The sequence below is a fragment of the Harpia harpyja genome, chromosome 13 (genome assembly GCF_026419915.1).
Source record: "Harpia harpyja isolate bHarHar1 chromosome 13, bHarHar1 primary haplotype, whole genome shotgun sequence".
Taxonomy (NCBI): Eukaryota; Metazoa; Chordata; class Aves; order Accipitriformes; family Accipitridae; genus Harpia; species Harpia harpyja.
Genome location: NC_068952.1, coordinates 29,577,706 through 29,597,236, shown reverse-complemented (window position 1 = coordinate 29,597,236; position 19,531 = coordinate 29,577,706). Strand labels below are relative to the sequence as shown.

Sequence of the window (19,531 nt, the reverse complement as noted above, 5' to 3'; positions counted from 1 at the left end):
ATGATTGCTTGCAGATGAAACACTGAAACAGAAAGTGCTGTGTAGCTGCATTTCCCTGCTATTCGAGCAAGGATGTAGTGACTGTCCAGCTTTGGCCTCCTTCCTGCTAAATGTGTTGCAAGCCTGTCAGCTGATTCTTCTGTGAAATTGTGGTGGAGCTGCCCAGTGCAGAATAAGAAAGTAAACTCTATTTTAGGCTCTATCAGTTTTGTTTTGAGAACAAAATGTGACTAATGTGTTTCTGGAACCTGGGTTTCTCCAAATTTATTTGCTGTCCTGTAGGCTTTTCTGTTTCATATTCCAGACTTGGATCCAGTGTTGAGCTATCCATCTAGTAGAGTCTGACAGATCAGTAGAGCCAATCTTGGGAGTAATCAATTCAGGTTGTGCCTGTTTTCTTCCCTTCTGCTCCTGAGGAGGAATAGTCTTTCTTCTTCCCCACCTCCCTCTCTCTCTCTCTCTGTTTATTGTTGTATCAGAGAAAGATCTGATGTTTGTTTTAACACTGAGATGAAGCTGAATTCACTGCTGTCCAGCACTCTTTAAAGTTGGTGTGCTACTTGCATATTTATATCATGCTGACATTTGCTTACTTTAGAGAAGGCTTTATTTCCTTGGAATATTTATCACAGTGTCCAGGAATTTCCATGTTGAACTGCTGCTGGATCTGAATGTTGTATATAATTACCTGGGTTCAAGCCCAGTTGCCTAAGGGAAGTTAACTTTCAAAGAACAACAACTAGCTCTGTGGCACTAGCTAGCTGAAGGAAGAGCTGGCAAGGATTTTTCCTGGACTGATGTGGAGCAGCCTGGAAAGATGACTCACACCTCACTTCAGCTATATAGGTAGCTTTGTCTAGCTTATTAGGGGAAAAGTAGAGAGTCCTTTCCCTGCATACCTGGCATCATGGATGGGGTGCCTATATCTGATGTGATCTGTTGACTTAGTTATGGTCTGGGATGGAAAATAAGATTTGACATCTTTTGCATCCTGTTTTTTCCCCCTGATTTCCACCAGTCCCTTTCCCAAAGGTTAAGGGGGTAGGGTTGGTGCAGAATCCAGTTGCTGTCTTCCTGACACACTTTGATACTCTGACCCCCTTTGTGCATAGAATAGAAATGACCAGCTTGAGGCTTGATCAGATCTCAGCCTCCTGTTGTTTCCCATCAGCTTATATGACTCTCTTGGGCTTCTGGGGCTAGAACTGCTCTTTTGCTGCTGTGCATAAAGAGGCACTATGATTTATGAATCAATTAATCACTGCATGCTGAGGAGCTGTTCACGGTAGTTAAACAGTGAAAATAAAATGCTTGAGTATATAATAAAGATGGATCATAATGAATATGACCCTCTACCAATGAATTCTCTCCCTCCCTATGTTATACCCCCTACCCATTCTTTCCCAGCACAGCCAAACTATCAAGACATGAAATTTGTCTATCTTGCTTGTCATGGGGTTCATCAAATTACTTGATAAGGGTGGTGTTTGTGTGATTTTTCCCCCCTGCCCTCCATGCACTCTTCCAGTCTGTTCTCAGTTTGCTGCTAAAGCCACAAAGATGAAGAAGAAAAAAATAAGATTCTGATACTACTCATTGTAAACCTTTTTGAGTAGTCATAAGAAAATCCACCAATAAGTCCTCAAAACTTAAGGAGGGGAAGGTGAAGTCTGCCCTGCCTGGTCTGTAAAACCAAAAATGTGGTGCGAAATTTCCAATAAATGTTTCCATCACATAACTGTCACTATTTGCATAACACACACCTCATTGCTGTGCATTTCTGAAACTGCATGATACTGTAAGAACGAGGCAAGTTTGGTGGTAAGCCCCTGCTAAGATTGCTGTTTGCCTTCACAACTTACTGAAGCACTTTGCAATTTAGGCCAGCATTCAATGACTGTAGTCATGTCAGGGTGGCATATTGCTCTGTGGATAGCACCCCTGACATTGAAAGATCTACCCATGAGGTAAGGATATGAGGCAAGAGGTTTTAAACCTGATCACATGGTTTTGCACCAAAACTATGCTTTCCAAGAAGAAACTTATTCTTTACAAATTATTGACCCCTATATATGTTCTATTTTCTAAATAAAATTATTGTTTTATTTTACATAATACCCAAAATAGTGGTAGAACATTTCATTAACAGAAAATGTTTTTTTTTTTTTCTGGCTGAAAAGTGTATTCTTGGTAAATGAAATGCTGAAAAGCTCTCAAACTTTATCAAATATCCATCTGTTTTGAATTCCGAGAAGGATTTTGGGAGAGTAATGGTACTTCTGTCTTTTTCTTTTTTTTCTTTACAGCAGGCTTTGAAATTTTACATTTTCGTTGCAGAGTATTTCCTGGATTTTCCGAGTACCAAAAGCTGGTGTTGATGAGTAGATGAATTTGTGAACCTTGCTACAAGCCCACTGGTTTTAGTGGAGTTGCTCTTGATCTCACCTGTGTAACTAAGAGTAGATTTCATTCAAGCCAGAAATTAGGTGCAGTGGTGTGAAGCAGGTTAATTCATTCTCTCTGCCATGCATTGAAGCTTGCAGTTGAATTATAATATTTGCCACTTATCAGTAAAAGTAAAAGAATTTTCTCTTCCCAACACAATCTAGTTTCTCATTTTTGTTCAGCTCTGCTGCTGGCATATGTTGACTGTATCTAATGGCCTTTGTTTGCATTCTAAGCTTATCTCATAAATTGGCTTTTGAAATGCACAATCAGCAGTAATAACGTTTCACTGTGGTAGCCATGGTTAAACATTTCTCTCTCCTCCCCCTTCTCTGTTTGGTTTTTAGGACCCAGGTTTCTCTTCGGTGATTCATGACAAGCTCCAAGTTCCCAATACTATTCGTAAAGCATGGAATGAGAAGGACAACAGATGTGATGTTTGTGCCACACACCTGAACCAGTTGAAGCAAGAGGCAATTCAGATGGTGCTGACCTTAGAGCAAGCTGCCAACTCAGAACATTACGATGCCTCGCCAGGCTCTCCCCCACCTCTCTCCAATATCCCCACATTAGTGAGTCCCCGGCACATGGGCAGCCTGCAGCCCAGGGACTGGGCATACATGCCTGCTCCTTATGCTACATCTAATTATACAGGCTTTGTTGCCAACAAACACAGTGGAAAACCCAACAGTCTAGGAATTGTCAATGGAGTGGAGAAGAAAAATGGCTCTCCTGGACACCAAGCCAAGGTCAGCTTTCAAATGGCCACCAGCCCCAGCAATGGTAACGTTCTCAACTCTGTGGCCATCCAGGCTCATCAGTACCTTGATGGCACCTGGTCTTTGTCAAGAACGAATGGCGTCACTCTATATCCCTACCAAGTAAGTATTTTAAAATAACAAAACATATTTGTTTTCTTCCCATCGAAGCTTGCACGGACATGTTAACACTGCTTGTGCCTGTTGCGTAGAAGTAGAGCCATTCATAAAGTGAAGCACCAGAACAAGGAGTGCTATGAATTCCTGTTTCCCTGACAGGGCATTGAGTTGGTGGAGACACAGATTACAACCAGTATTAATTAGAACACCTTTTATTAATTCAGCTGTTATTAGTAATAGAACCAAGCCGTTGTGTTTAATAGCAGATAACTATTCATATGGTATATGCAATTATTCCCTCACACAGTTCTCACTCACTCACTCTTGCTCATCATACTTGGTTGGAGCAACAGCTGGGAGCCAACCACACTTGTTTACTCACAAGTGGAAAGAGGCGCTAGTGTACCAGTGACTTCTGGGCTGGTATTCAGAAAGTACCCAGAAGGTCTTTTGGTTCATCATGTGTCCATATGATCCTATAGTCTTTGTGTACATATAGCAGGCACTACCTTTGTTGATGTGTTCTAAACTACATACATTCTTATTGATGCTAGTGTGTGCTGGTGGCCTTCTGCAGATTCAACTGATTCTTGGTGGTTTGATTTGTATCAGTTCTCATGAATTCAACAGGTCCACTAGTCTCCAGAGCTTAGCAGTTTTGGGGAGATTTTCATGTACTTCTCAGCATGTCCTTTTCTTCCTCTTTGGCCTGATGTTTTCTGGTATACCACACCCATAAGTATGTGTAGAACCCCTCCACACCAGCTGGCACAGAAGGGGTTTTTGTGACAGGAGTTAGGCTTTCCGATGCACTTAGCTGCAGGTGGTGGGATTTTCAGAGTGCCCAAGCACTTGCAGATTATGACATAAGCCTATTCTTTCTGAGTTCTCCCAGCCATCCTGTTGGCTTCCTTAGGCACATAAATATCTTTGGAAGTTGGTCTTTCTACTAAGTTACGAACAGATTGCAAGATAGGTCCCTAAATTAATATTTAACATTTGTCAGTATGAGTAACTTGTATTACAGCCAGAAAAAAGTGATGTTATTCATAAGCATTAAGATATTTTCATGCACCAAAGAAAACTTGGTAAAACCAGAAGTGAACTACAGTTACTTTATCTGGAAAATATGTGACTTTATAGTTTTGTGGATTTATGCTCTAGTGAACCTGAATCACATTTGGGCAGGTCAGTATGTGATCATAGTTTGATCTAAGAAAAAAAAAAAAAATTCTCATCTATGTTTCATCTACCCCCCCCTTAACAACGCACATTAAGAAAACTGAATAATTATTAGTTGTGTTAAGAAAATCAGTTCAGTTTTATTGCATTCACAATCTTTTAGGTTCATCTTCTATGAAAATGTGGGGTTTTTTTACTTTTTAATAATGTTCATAGTTCCTAGATGTTTCATTTTGTCTTAAAAATATTCAGTAAGGAGTATCAATTATTCAAAACTTCCCAGTTTGGCTCCAGTTAGATTAAGGAGTGTTCCCTGCCATTTACCACTCATTTCAATAACCTTGAAATAGAAAAGACACCCCACAAACAAAAAAACCCCAAACAAAATCCAGACAAACTGAAAAAACCCCAAACAAACCTAGCAATGATGGACTGTGTTGATACTAAGTTTTATATTCTCTTTAAGATTCCACCTTCAAATGTTAAAATTCTGACTTTACTCAAGTGTCACATTTAATTGTCCAGTCAAGGAATAATAATTATAGCTTTTGTCTTTAAACGTGTTGAAAGGATTTTAGTGTTTGGTTATGTAGTATCCATATCAGACTGGGAATTAGTCAAGTAAGAAGAAAAACTTTGAAAAGTGTTTTATTTGTAATTTGAAGTAGTAGGAAGATGCAGGCTTTGCTTTTTCTGCTTTTGTGTACAGAAACCAATCTTATTTGCTACACATTTTCAGAACATTTTAGATCTCTCTCCCATATAAATATATTTTTTGTTATGCACTTACAGAACTACTGGGGAAGAGCACTAGGAAGATGACTCTGTTATCTTAATTAGAACCCTTCTTGATCTGAAGGTGAATTAAAAAAAGAGGCGCTAGCTACTTACTTGCAAATGTCTATATATTAATTAAATTTTCTTGCCTTCCCTTAAGTGATTAGAAAAACCTCACTGTGCATTAGCTAAGAGGAATAAAAAATAATTTCTTGGGATAAAAAGCCTTGCACTTCACACAGAGAGGTACAGTACCCTTTTACATCATAATCTTGTTAAATTGATGTCCAGGGAGAAGTCAGTCTCTTGGCTCTAGACTTAATGGCGCCTGTTGTAGACACTTCCCATTGTAAATTAGCTTTTGTTAGACAGTCTAGATAACTTGACAGAAATGGTTGAGTACCTTGAAAACTGACCGTGTTTTCTTCCTTGAAATATCACCAAAAAGAGAAAACACTAGTTTGGATGTGAAGTTCTGTGGGTCAGAATTGACTCATGGCAATTTTAGGCACCAAAAAGTATTCCTACTGTTGTAAGTTCTAGGATGTTACTTCCTTCCTAGGATCCTCCCTTCCAGACTGCCTAAAATTAGAACCTTGTTATGGTGAACAATTTACAACTTTTGTTTCAGTTCTGGTAGAAAAAACAAACAAACAAACAAAAAATATGAAGTGAGTGTTGTGATATTGTAGGGCTCAGCTGCGGCCATAGTGTAGGGCGAGTCTTAAATGACATGCCACTATTCAACTACTTTTGCAGAAAGGGTAATTGCTATCAGGAGTAAGTAAAACAAATGTGAATTTATACTTTACCAGATTTAGTAATGTATTATGTGTTTAAAGTCTGAAAAATAGAAGTAGTAATACTGTCTTTAACTGGAGATGCATGTCAGATGTAAAAGAAACTTTCCAGTAATTTCATGGAGGTATTAGGGGAACTCATCAGTGGAGTCTCCTAAGAATAAGTCAGAGAAATAACTGCTAAGAATTGTTTAGGCAAAACTGGTCCCACCTGGAGATTGGGAGATGGCGTAGATGACCTCATCAGTCCCCACTGGTCCTGTTTTATGTGATTCCATATTTAGCCACCCCTTGACTAGACAGAAACAAAGATCTGGTTCCAAAAACCTGTGATGTCCACTAGGCCTGGGTCACAAATGAACAGCTGACATTGTTTTCTGTAAGGGGCTGAATCAAATTTTGCTGGTAAGTGGCCCTCTTACAAAACAGGGAATCAGAGGCAGGGAAAGGCAATTGATTGATCTTAAACATAAAGCATGGCCCATTAAAACCCTTCTACAAACTCTGGTATGCTGAAATGGTTACCTGGTCAGGGGAAAAGTGACCCCTTTCTGTTGAATACGTATAGGAAAATACCAGCCAAAATTCAATAGAATTTGATTCAGAGTCTGAAAATCATGCTCCTTCAGTCATCAGCAGGTAGCATTTGTATACCCTGGGGATCAGACTGTGTTTTAACACTTGTAAAGGCTTCTGTTGATCTCCCTATCACTCAGAGGGATTTCAGTCCTTCTCTGCTCAGAGAAAACTCATTTCAATTGGTGAGGTTTTACCTGAGAAGGGCTGTAATTATTTGTGCAGCTGCTAATGTGAATTACAGGATACCACAGTGTTAAGTACCTTTCCGTTGCTTACCAGTTATTACATAACACTTCTAAAGAAAAAGAAACCTTTGAGCCTGAGGTACTAATGTAGGAGCCGAAAGTCCAAATACCTCGATGAAATTATTTCTTCTTGTAATTTTTATAGAGAATGTGATACTAAATAGAATGCATAACATTCTTATTACTTTATTATCCAAAGCAAAACCACCACACTAAAGAATAAGATAGATTTGAGTCCTTAGTAGTTCAGACTGATTTAGGGTTTGCTTTCAAAGGGAAAGGAGTTGAAAATAGTGACTAGATTAAGCTGGTTACACTAAAACACTTTTTCTGGTGTAAAAGCGCTCCATTGTTTAGAAGTAGTTGCTCCTCTTCAGAAAGGTGCCCTCTTTTAACCTAAATTAACTGCATGGTTCTCAAATGTTGTGCCTCTAAACCGAAAGCATGGCATTAACTGCATTGTGGTGTGAGTTGCTGTCATGGTTTAACCCCAGCCAGCAACTAAGTACCATGCAGCCTCTCTATCACTCCCCCACTCAACTGGACAGGGATGAGAAAATATAACTAAAGGCTTGTGGGTTGAGATAAGGACAGGGAGAGATCACTCAACCAATTACTGTCACGGGCAAAACAGACTTGATTTAGGGAAAATTAACTTAATTTATTGCCAATCAACCAGAGTAGGGTAATGAGAAATAAAACCAAATCTTAAAACACCTTCCCCCCCCCCCCCCCTTCTTTTCCCGGGCCCAACTCCACTCCCAATTTTCTCTACCTCTTCCCCTGCCAGTGACACAGGGGGATGGGGAATGGGGGTTGGGGTCAGTTCATCACACGTTATCTCTGCTGCTCCTTCCTCCTCAGGGGGAGGACTCCTCACACTCTTCCCCTGCTCCAGCCTGGGGTCCCTCCCACGGGAGACAGTCTTCTACAAACTTCTCCAACATGGGTCCTTCCCACGGGCTGCAGTTCTTCACAAACTGCTCCAGTGTGGGTCCCTTCCACAGGCTGCAGTCCTTCAGGCACAGACTGCTCCAGTGTGGGTCCCCTGTGGGGGTCACAAGTCCTGCCAGAAAACCTGCTCCAGTGTGGGCTCCTCTCTCCATGGCGTCACAGGTCCTGCCAGAAGCCTGCTCCAGTGGGGGCTTCCCACGGGGTCACAGCCTCCTTTGGGCACCCACCTGCTCCAGCATGGGGTCCTCCCTGGGCTGCAGGTGGATATCTGCTCCACTGTGGACCTCCATGGGCTGCAGGGGGACAGCCTGCCTCACCATGGTCTTCCCTATGGGCTGCAGGGGAATCTCTGCTCCGGCGCCTGGAGCATCTCCTCCCCCTCCTTCTGCACTGACCTGGGGGTCTGCAGGGTTGGTTCTCTCACACCTTCTCACTCCTCTCTCCGGCTGCAATTGCACAGATTTTTTTTTTTTTCCCCTTCTTAAATCTGTTATCCCAGAAGTGGTACGACCACCTGATGGGCTTGGCCTTGGCCAGTGGCGGGTCTGTCTTGGAGCCAGCTGGCATTGTCTCTGTCAGACATGGGGGGAAGCTTCCAGCAGCTTTTCACAGAAGCCACCCCTGTAGCCCCCCACTACCAAAACCTGGCCACACAAACCCAATACAGCTGCAGAACATAAAACGGTGGGCATTTCCTCGGTCCTCTACTTACCTTCCTGGATCTGCATAAGAATCTTTTCTTGTCTTTAAGTAGATTATTTAAAAGGGCAAACAAAAAAAAATTTAGCACAGCGTGTTTGGTAGATTTGAGTGACAGGAAGGTAAGAAAGAACCAGAGAACTGGAAAAGGCCAACTGTTCCAGAAACAATGTGGGCCATGAGAGGGACAGATGCGTAACAGAAAATGTGGCTGTTGATGTGGGTGAGCGCCTCCTGCTCCAGACCTTGAGGTTGTGAAGTTTGAATTTGGTAGGGAAAAAGGTAGTGCATGTAAGGATTTGAGTATGGGTGTTGTGAACATAATGATATTCAAGGAAAAATTGTTCCTTTCTCCCCTGCACTTAAAAAGACCCTTTTGACCAAAAGTTTGGAAAATGAGATCTTAAGCTACTGAGAGCCTCTTGGCCCCAGGCGTAATGATCTCAAGCCTATTCAGAGAGTTATCAAAGGCTTTGTTTGTGTACAATTGATGAAAGCCTACAGTATGTGCTTTCTGTTTCCTCTTTATGTATAATGTATGTTTAGAAGAACACTGTTCTCTGAGAAAATACCAGCTTGTTCTGGAGTTTTGCAGTGATGTATGATTTGTTTGGAGTTTACTTAGGTCATGGCTGTCTCATAACACATCAGTTCTTTCAGGCACAGGCTTTTAAAAAGAAACTGGTAATGATTAGAGTTGGGCACAAGATGGAGAGTTCACATACAGAGCTAATGCCTGTGTGTGGGGTATTCCCATCCAGGATTTTGATTCCAAGCTTTTTTTCCCCAAGTCTCTGCTGTCTAACTTATTTCGTTTCCACTTGCTGCTGTTTCTGTCGCTTCTTAAACTGTTCAGCCAGTTAAAGCTAAAATGTTAATGATTGCTACAACAGTGCCAGGGTAATTTAAGTACCTTCTAAAGCATATAATGCAAGGTACAGAAATGAAGTTACTTGCTCCATCTGTAGACTAACAGGTGTCTTCTATAATTATTCCATGCTTCCTAGAAGCAGACCTATTTTGCCCGAGCATCTTAGCAACAAAATAAAAGGAGATTTGTATACTGTCTCTTCTAGTACCATTTTCTTATGCGACCACGCACAACTCAGTATGAGATACCTAACACAGGAGGTGTTTTGCATTTGTGCAGTTAAGTTTTGGTCCAGAATTTTTTGGATGGCTTATGTTTCAATAGCAGTTGAATGAGATCCACATTTGAGTGTGATGGCTCCCTGAACATAGTAGAAAACTTTGTTCCTATTTCCTATGTTCCTTGTTCCTATGCAAGCTCATGAATGATGATGCTGAACAAACGTGTGCAAATTCTTGCACTGATTTTTTTTTTTTTAAATTCTGTGACGTGGACTCTAACAAAGTAACTCTATAGCGAGACTGTAGACTGAAAGTGCAGGAATTTTATTTCCAAAGATTGTTTGACTGGGCCAAGAAACAGATTGTCAAACAAATTCATTGGCACTGAAATTATATCTCTGCTTAATTATCTCTGTTGCCCTCTTCCCCCTTGTTGTTACCTCTGAAGTAGCTTTCCTCTGACTAAAAGCCTTTTTAAACCACATCACTAATAATTAGATATGACCCTACTAAAGCTGGTGTATGTCATCAGCTGACATTTTGCCATGATTGTTTGATCATTCAGTTTGTATATTAACAGGAGTTGGCTATTTGTATTTCAACCCTCCCGTCCACCCTCTCAACTAGCAGTCTAGTTGTATACAGATTCTCTAATATCATCAAGAGGGGAAACTGAAGTCTATGTGAACTGTAGGAGCAGTTTCTTTTTTGCATTACTCTGGTCTGATTTGATCTCTTACAGCATTTTTATGCATGGCTTAATGACCTTAGAATGATTACTTTTCCCCTTCATGATACTGGGGTGACCAAGGGAAGAAAGAGGTAAAGGCTATCCCATGGACTGAAAAGAGCTAAGTAGGCTTATCCTATGAGTATGAAAACCCCATGACTCAACTGTGATGCGAGGAAGAAATCTGTGGACTATTAGAGGAGTGAGTTAATCCTGTAAATTAGCGAAAGCCAGAAGATCACAATTAGTGAGGATTTAGAGTCTTGGTTTCCTCCCCTGTAGCTTAAGGATTTTGTCCACATGTGAGACTAGTTTCTTTTCTGAAATAATAGCTGTGCTGACTGCTTCCATCATGGAACAAAAGTATAAACTGAGAGGAGGGGAGATGTTTTAACAGTGAGAAAAATGATGTAGAGGTAGGATGGAGAGAGGGAGAACACAAAGTCATACATTGACACAAAATTGTCCCTTTATTTCCCACACTGTATATAAGTAGGCACAGAATCAGAGAGAAAAATGGTCAGCTTCTGCTTTATTTCATAGCTCAAGAACACAGAGAGTTAAGTTAAAAGACAGCCAATTTGGAAGTGAGAAGAGGAAATACGCTTTTCATGCAGTGTACAGTTCTGTGGGACTTACTGCCGTGGAAATAGTATTGAGGCCAAGAGCTTAGGAAAATTCATAAAAGGATTATGTGTTTATGTGGGCAATAAAAAAATTCCTTCTTTCCGATATTAGGATAAAAAAAGGTAAGGGATAAATTTCCATATAGCATAAGGCAATTGGTATCTTACATTCTATGGAGAAGGCTTCCTTTAAATATCCCCAATCTATGGCTAAGGACTGGAATTCCTGAAAGTACCACTGAAGCTTTCCAGCACAGGTGTAACTGGGCTGACTGGGAGAAGGATACTGATGTACTTAGTCAGCTCTTACACTCTTTGTCCCTCTCTTCTGAAAGTGGCTCTTGAGTGGCAGCTGAAGAGAGAGCCTAGATTAGAGCCTGAACCAGGTGAAGGATAAACACCACATGACTGGTGCTTGTGTTTTGGATGGAGGCCTGTGATAAACAGATTAGCGAAGACTGCTTTTCTAACAGTTTCAACAACATTGCTAGAGTTCAACATAAGTGTTGTACATTTCAGAATTCTTTTAATATATATTTTTTTTAATTTCTTACTCAAGTGTGTGAAGATTCATGGCTTCTAAAAACTCTCTTGGGTTGAATCATTTATATGAGCAACATCTTGGTCTTTAACACTGCATAAAGATTCGGTCATGTGGCTGATATTCCTCCTGTATCTTGCTACTGGTCAGCATCTGTTGCAAGAAGAGAGAAAATGGAAATGTACAAAACCAACAGTAACTCATTCTAACTGAGATGGGAAGGAGGGGATGACAAAAGAATTAAAAAGCAAATTTTTAGGAGTTTCCCTTTAGATTCCCAAGGGATACCACTCAAAGAAGACACAAATCGATGTATTGTCTCCTTGACAGAGACATTTGTTTCTTACATTGTTTTATGTAAATGGGACATAAAATTAAGATTAGGTTTAGGAACATCATCATAATTTTTTTTTTCCTCTTTGTAAAATCCTGTTCTAACCTTTTCTTTTGCTTAGAAAAAGATTTGGGCTTTTAAATATGAAGAATTGTATTACTGTGCAAAAAATAAATTGACAAAGCCTTTTTCTTTGATGCTGTGCTGTGCTTCTGGGAAGTAAGGAATAAATAGCTGGAGGCTGATGTAACTCTGAAATGTGATTCCACACAGCTATCATGTAAAACCATTGTTTTCTCTAAAGTGTTTCTGAGCTGGTGTCAGAAACAGAGCATCAAATTCTCTGTTGGGACAGCTCTCTGTAATTCAGTGGATTTGAGTTAAAGTGGTTGGTGTTCCTTTATAATCCAGAGCATTGTTAACTTGAGAGGTGGGTGTTGTCAGATAAAATATATACGGGGCCAGACTGTCTTCTGTCTCACTCCAGGATAATTGCTTTGCAGTTGACATAGCTATATCAGTGTAATATAGGTAAGAATGAGATCAACATCAACCCTGTAAGATCTGATCAGCCAGAGAGTGAGAACAGCTGTGGTGATGGGAGTGAATATGGTGTCTTGCACTCCAAGTGGGCTCAACTTCCCTTCGGGCTGGTGGAGTGGGAAGCTTTCTTTTTCCTTACAACTCTGGCCTGACCGCATGCTGAAGAGTCTGTTGGACCTGCTCCTCCTGACAATGAAAGCAGAAGGCTGGTTGTCCAGCAGCTTTTGAACTTTTAATGTGTCTAGCTGTATTTTATGAAGACTAAGGAAGGATTATACCTCTACAGGGGTGAGAAAAAGCCCCTCCCAGCTAAGGAAACCATCTTTTAAATCTATAGACTGCTCTGAGGAGAAATGAAATTGCATTTCACCTTTCACTCTCACCTAACCTCTCTGGCTGAATTCAGAACTGCTCTAAAGGTTGAAGGGGAAGGGAAGGTAACAAGCTCTCATCTTCCAAGGGATTGGTTGGCGCTCACTGTGCTTAATGTCACTAGCAAATCTCAGCATAAGCATCTGTAGCTCTTCCTTGTATGGGAGCGCAAGAGTCACCATCACGCGTGCCATTAAGGTATCTGAGGACTTTGTTTTATAAACCAAGAACGTCTCGGGTCTGACTGGTAGATGTGAACATAAAGTGACTAAGCTGCAACCAGTGCAAGGTAATAGTTGTATGGATGGGAGTGCAAGTAAAGTTGTTGTGACAGCTCTTCGAATCAAATACATGTGTCTGTCATGCTTCAAATTGTTTGACATTTTTTTGAATTTGTGAAAGTGGCATATATATGTGTTTATTAAATAGCTGGCTAAATTTATGCACAGGCTTTTGGCTAGTGGGAAAGACAGAAAAAGAATTAAAGGTTGGAACTATGCTTGATGAAATCACTTCTGCTTCCTTAACTTCATTGTGGCTGCATTGATCTACAGTGAGTGCAGCTTGGTGTCACTGGATAATTATAAAGCACACCTATGATGTGAATTCTGCAATTTCTTTACATCTTTTACTGCACTATCTATTACTTTGCAAGAAAGTCAAGGCTATTACTAAAAGCAGAGTTTAGGCCTAGTTTTGAAAAAGATTTCTATTTTAAAGCATAGAGAGTGATATTTTCTTTCTTGTAAGAGACAGATAGCCGATAGATAGGGTTTATTGTTGCTTTTCTTCCTGACAGGTTTTAGGCTGCTGGAGCTAGGCAGTGTTGCTGGATTTAAACACAAATCATAAGCACAGTCATCTCTGTTTTATTCCTGTATATTTTCTCAGTTACTGCAGTGCAACATAGAAGATGGAAAATTAACTCAAGCGTTATTAAAGAAATTATACGGAATGCATCAGAAGAAAATGTATAGTAATAAGATATCATCAGTTTCTCTGATCCCTGAAAACTTTGTGTGAAGTTCATTGCCAATGTGCAGGAGGTAAAAAAGGATGCGACATGATTCTCAATTGTACCATACAGGTATATCATGGCAGTGATCACAGACAGGACTGATAGGGAAAATGTGCTCAGAAAGCTTTGTCTACATTTGGACCAGCTTCGGTGAAAGTCATCATGAAGAGTCTTGCAATGTTAGGTAGGTTTAACTGAGGCTTAGCATGCAAGCTAGTGGAAGATTTCTGATTTTTTTGCTTTGAAGTAATGTAAACCAAAACTATCATTTTTGTCCTGTTCAGCAAATAATATAACCAGCTACTATTCAGGTGACTTAGGAGAACAACACAGCTAAGCGTTCCTGGCCACCAGGCCTCCCTGACAAATTACAGGAATATCAGAGGGTGTCCTAAAGCTTATCTGTTTTATTTTATTTTTAGGTGTAAATGCTAAATAAACAATCAAGTTGTTTTCAGGTAAATAAGTGCTTTGGAAGGAAAAATCTAGTTCTCATGTTACCAGCTTTGCATTATTCTCTGCCCTAGTCAGTCATCACAAGGGTCTTTGCCTCTGTAATCCTAAATGCCTCGAAGTGCCATTTGGAGCCAGGATTTAGTAGTGATGCTGATTATCTCCTGAGTGTTGTCTTGCACTTCAGAGCCTTTGTAAAGATCCTTTTAAACATTGCCAGACACCAGTTTATAAAGATTTATTCCTACTTATATAAAAGTAGGTGGAATGCAGATACCTGCCCTGATGATAGCTAGGGCAGATTTTGAATGAAATTCAAGATTTCTGGAAAGGAGTTATGTGTGTGCAGGTTACGTACATTATGAGATTTTTCCAAGCTCAGTGATGTGGGTTTCTCTGTTTCCTTTTTTATCCACTGCTCGATGACTTTAATCATATATTGTGACTACCTGTCTCTTCTCCCTGCCCCCTCAATGCTTTGTCTCTGAAGCAGGGACGGTTGGCACTGCTGCAAGGGACTGTTAGTTCTGGGGCCTCTAGGAATTTTATGATATAATGAATATGAATAATAGAGCACATTATTCCTTGTATCTTCTCCAGTAAAGGTGGTTTCAAGTGTGGCAGTGGAGCCTTATTATAGCTTGGCTTCCTTTTGAGTGTGAGAGCGAGAGTGTGGGAGGGCAGTTACATGTTACATACAGGCATATTAGTTACAAATGCTTAACAGAAATACTGGAAAACAACTGATTGCTCCCCAGTATCCCATTTAATATGCTGGATAATTTTATATCAATCATGAGGAAAAAAAGAATTTTGTTAATGCTATTGCTGCTAGTGTTCTTGTGCCCAATTTGAATACATAGAGTAGGAATGCCTCTTTGTAATTTCTTGGAGAATCCATAGATGGTACCACAGAAAGCCAAAGGGACCTGTCAGTAGCCACAACTCTACTAGAGCAAGAGAATGGTTTGTGCTTAGGTCATTAGAGAATTTGCTTCCAAGACTTTATAAATGTTGCATGGACATGGCGGGGAGGGGGGAAATGAAATTCTACAAGGAAACGTGATGTAAACTCAGCTGAGAGAGAGCTGGAGTGGTAACTGTATAATATTTTGCAGACTTTAAAGTCCATTTCTGTAAAAGGACCCAAAATACTTTGAGCATCAAAACTAAACCTTGGCAATACCTTTGAATGAAACAAACTTTATTATCCCATGCTTTATGTGTTAAGAAGCAGATGTACAGGAAAGTGGAAGGATATGCCTGAGATGGGTGCTATGCAGTCTGCGAAGAATTGAGAAAATAACATTTTCTTCTGTTACACTTGGGACAAAAAGGGCCATCTTGTCATTTGATACGTGGAAGTTAGATTTTTCTGTGCCTGCCTGGAAGAATCAATATCAGAGTGGATTATGAAATGGAGCCATTATAAGGGTTCACAATAATTTGGAAAAACTTTGGAAACAGAAGAGACTGACTAAAAAAATCTTGCTGGTTGATTGTTTTTTATCTTCAAATATGGCTTGAGCTGGAATTTTTATCAACTGCACAGAGTTCATACACTTTACCATTTACAACAAGCTGCTACTGTGGTTTCTGAAAAGAAAAAAACTTGAAAACAAGGGCTTTGCTTTACAGGGATTCACTTGAAAGCATGCCCTTGGGAAAGAACAAGACTATAGAAGTTTTAAATTGACCTCTGAAGTTTTTTAGGTTTTAGCACCATTGAAATGTATTCTTTCAAAAAGCTTCTGAATCCAGGATAGTAAACAACAAGTCTTCTTTCTTGTTTACTCTGCTTTAATTCCTAATAAAAGTAGTTCCAGCAAATACTAAAATTCTGTCATCCTCGTATAATGCTCTGTTTCCTCCTAGGGAACCTTCTGCAATGCTATACTGTTGGAAAATTTACCTCTGAAACTGTAAACTTTTTTTTCTTGAACTTTCATAATTATCTATCTCTGTTGGATAGGACTGAACCCTGTGCGCATGAAACCCACTGTCTGTAGGGGACACTATGCAGCAATGGGTATTTTGGAGTTCTAGTCCTCTGGGTTGGTCGCAAAGCTAGTCTGCATCTGTTTTACATGGCTTCTGTTACTGTGGCCATTGTGAGCTGAGCAACGTAGTGGTGGGAAGTATTGGGATTTATCCCTGAATTATCCCTGAATTTTTTGGTTTAATGCATAAATAGTATGGAGAATCTAATGGTTTAATGCATAAATATATTCATTCCACTTCTGATTTTTTTGGGGCATCCTCAGTCTGGTTTATTTATTTGTGTGTGCATGTGTTTATGTATATACACGCACAAATATATCTTTTTCTTCCACTTCATTTCCTCTAGGAAAGACTCTTATGCTGCTTTTCCAAAAGAAGTTACTGATAAACTTCAGGATAGATTCTGATCTGAAATCAAGTTCACTCCACTGGTGACAGAGCATTATCATGCTTTTGCCTTTTTGTAGCTGTGTGCCATTCTGCTGATACTAAGAAAATCAAAGAATCGGAGTACACTGAGTTCTGAAAGCTAATGTAGAAGGGGGAGTGTTTCAGTCCCTCTTAAGAATACACACTAAGCAGCAGTTTTAGAAGTGTTTCAGGCTTGGTTCTTTATTATCCTGCATATGGAATAGTGCTCTATGTTTTGGAGCTAGTTCATGCCCATCTTGTATTTCCTTTGTCCTAGTGTAAATGACTGTGCAAGCTAACTTAGTAAATGCCTACAGCATACCTTGTGAAGAGACACGCGAGACCTTTTTCTTCAGTTACACAGATGACAACACTGCACTTCCACTGACCTGTAGTCAGTGATCCTTCTTTTGGCATGTCATTATGGAGCAGAAAATCAGTCCATGATGCTCTATTAAAAGTTAATTAAAATAGAATAAAGACTTCCTTTCAAAAATTGATTTAAAAGTAGCTTCTGAAACTTTTACATTACAAACCAAGTAAACAAGTTGAAGGGGAAAAATCCAAAACATTTCATATGCAAATAAAAATTCTGTGTGGAGTGCTGAAAGCCAAAATGAAAACTGAAGATAACCAGGAGACATTTATTACAGTTCAGAATGGTTTACTAGAGTTTAGGCATCATTTCAGATGGTGAGCCTGTTGTTTTTATATTTGGACTTCATTAAATGCATTTAATTAAATTTACTGTAGATCTGTTTTATTCCCAAGGGGCCAGTTAATGTAATCTTGCTGTTTGCTTATAAAAAAAATCAACCAATATTTCCTGCACTGATTTTAATCACTGTTTATTTTTAGACCCTAGTGAAGTGCGTTTCGTCAGTTTAGTTTATTGTGCAAACTCCTTGGGGCAATGACTTTTTGTCTTTGTTTGTGCCCTATGTAGAAGTAACTGTATATTCATTGTTGCTGTGTTTTTTTCAAAAAAAAAAAAAAAAGAGAGATAAAAGAAAAAATAAGTAGAGAAATACCATTTGAAGGTTATTTAGGCTGACTTTTATTAGGAAGAAGTAAATGTAGCTATAAGACTTGACTGTATACTTCCAGACACTTTTCTTATGCTGATATTCTCTCTTAACCTTCTGACTTTTGACTGTTAAGATCTTTTAAGTTTTCCCAGGTAGTTTGTTTTGTTCTCTCCTGTCTCTTAGGGTGCCAACAGGAAAAGTGATCAGGGTATGTAATGGAACAAGAATAAAAATCAGCAATTGTTAGTGGTAAAAATTAGGAAATAATAAGTCTACAAGGAGGCAGAAATTAAGAAAATGGCAGGGGCCTTGGATGATTCACAAAGTACGAGTCTACCTGAGATTAATGTACTACAAAGACAGGCAGTAATTTATAACAAAAACTGGAAGAACTTCATGTGTATGTGCTGTGAACAAATTTTGCTGTGAAAGTATACACGAAGTGTACCTATGAGTAAAGAGTAAATAACTGTCAGTGTTTACTGTGGGCACTGCATTCCAAAGTTAAACACATTGTGTAGTAAGATGCATAACACTTTGCATATGACTGTCATTTATTTGTCTTTTGCAGCCCTTCTCCTAGACAGGAAATGGCTGATACGAGATCATTAACGCTGCATGGAGTCCACCCTTGGTTTGATCTGAGTTCTGTTTTGCCGGAAAATAATCCTTGATTAATCAAGTGGTTATTATTTGTCCACTCAAAATTCTCATGACAGGTTATACTGATGGAATTTGAAAGAATATCGTCTTTTGAGGAATGGCTGCCATTTGTTGGTGCTGCAGGTTATGGATGTTCAATTTTTCCCTCTCCTGCCTTTTCAGAAAGGGCTGTAGGGCACAGCCAGACTAGAGCCTGTGCCCCTTCCTCTCTATTATTCACTTTTCAGAACTGTGCAATTTTGAAAATATGCATGTCCGTAGTTCATATCTTCCTAACTGAGCACTGATTTTTTTTTTTAATGCCATTTGAGAAAAGTAAAGGACTTATGTGTCTTGGCAGTGTCTAAAAAGAAGCGTCATCTAAAATCAGTGGTAAGGAGAAAATGCTGTTCTTCACCTGACCTTATTTAGCTGGTTAGTGCAGATGGGGATTGGTATCAATTACTCAGTCTGCAAGAGCATGTGCACTAAATTCCAGCTGAGAATGGACAGTCGGCATGCTTAAAGTTCTTAGTGTACAAGGGCCCTAAGGGGAAACGTGGGAATACGATCATCATACTGTAAAGCTGTCATAGTGAAGATGGATTATGATGGTTCCTGCAGACTAAAATGCAGATTACATATACTGGGGAAAGATCATTGTGTGCACTTGAATTAAATGCTAGGTCTGCTTCAGCTAATGTAATGTTGAGCTAGCGCCTGGAAAACCGTGCTCAGCTTGGATCCCTTCAAGACTTGTAAATCAAAAATGGCCAACTGAAACAATTTTGATTGAAAACCTGTTAGAAGTTGCAGCAAATGAGAGAAGGCAAAACCAGGATTAGCTTGGAAAATAGAAGTAGACTAGGAGCATACATAAAAAGCTGAGAATGTTTGGTGCTGTGTAAGAAAGGTCCATCCCATTCAGCAGAGTATGTAGCAAGTGTGCAGTCTGATGCTCACAAGCTGACCTCTTTGTGGCACTGAAAGGGGACCAGAACAGAGAGAGACCCAGTTCCTAATGATTTATAGTATGCACTAACAGAGCTTAATTTGATGTTCAGTTGAGGATGAGCTCCTCCTCTTTTTTGCTTTTGTTAGCTGAGAGGGCAGTAAATCTAGAGCAAACAGAAGACAACATAGCATAACTCAGCACCTAGTCGGCCTGTAGAATTCACCCC

At 39.7% G+C, this 19,531-nt stretch overlaps 1 protein-coding gene across 1 annotated transcript in view; it reads left to right on the top strand.

Moving 5' to 3' along the window:
- KIF26B (kinesin family member 26B) overlaps nt 1-19,531 on the top strand; it is a 317,496-nt gene that overhangs the window by 91,636 nt on the left and 206,329 nt on the right. The window contains exon 3 of the mRNA XM_052806304.1: nt 2,793-3,326. Coding sequence (XP_052662264.1) covers nt 2,793-3,326 — 534 coding nt within the window. The remainder of the gene's footprint in view (nt 1-2,792; nt 3,327-19,531) is intronic.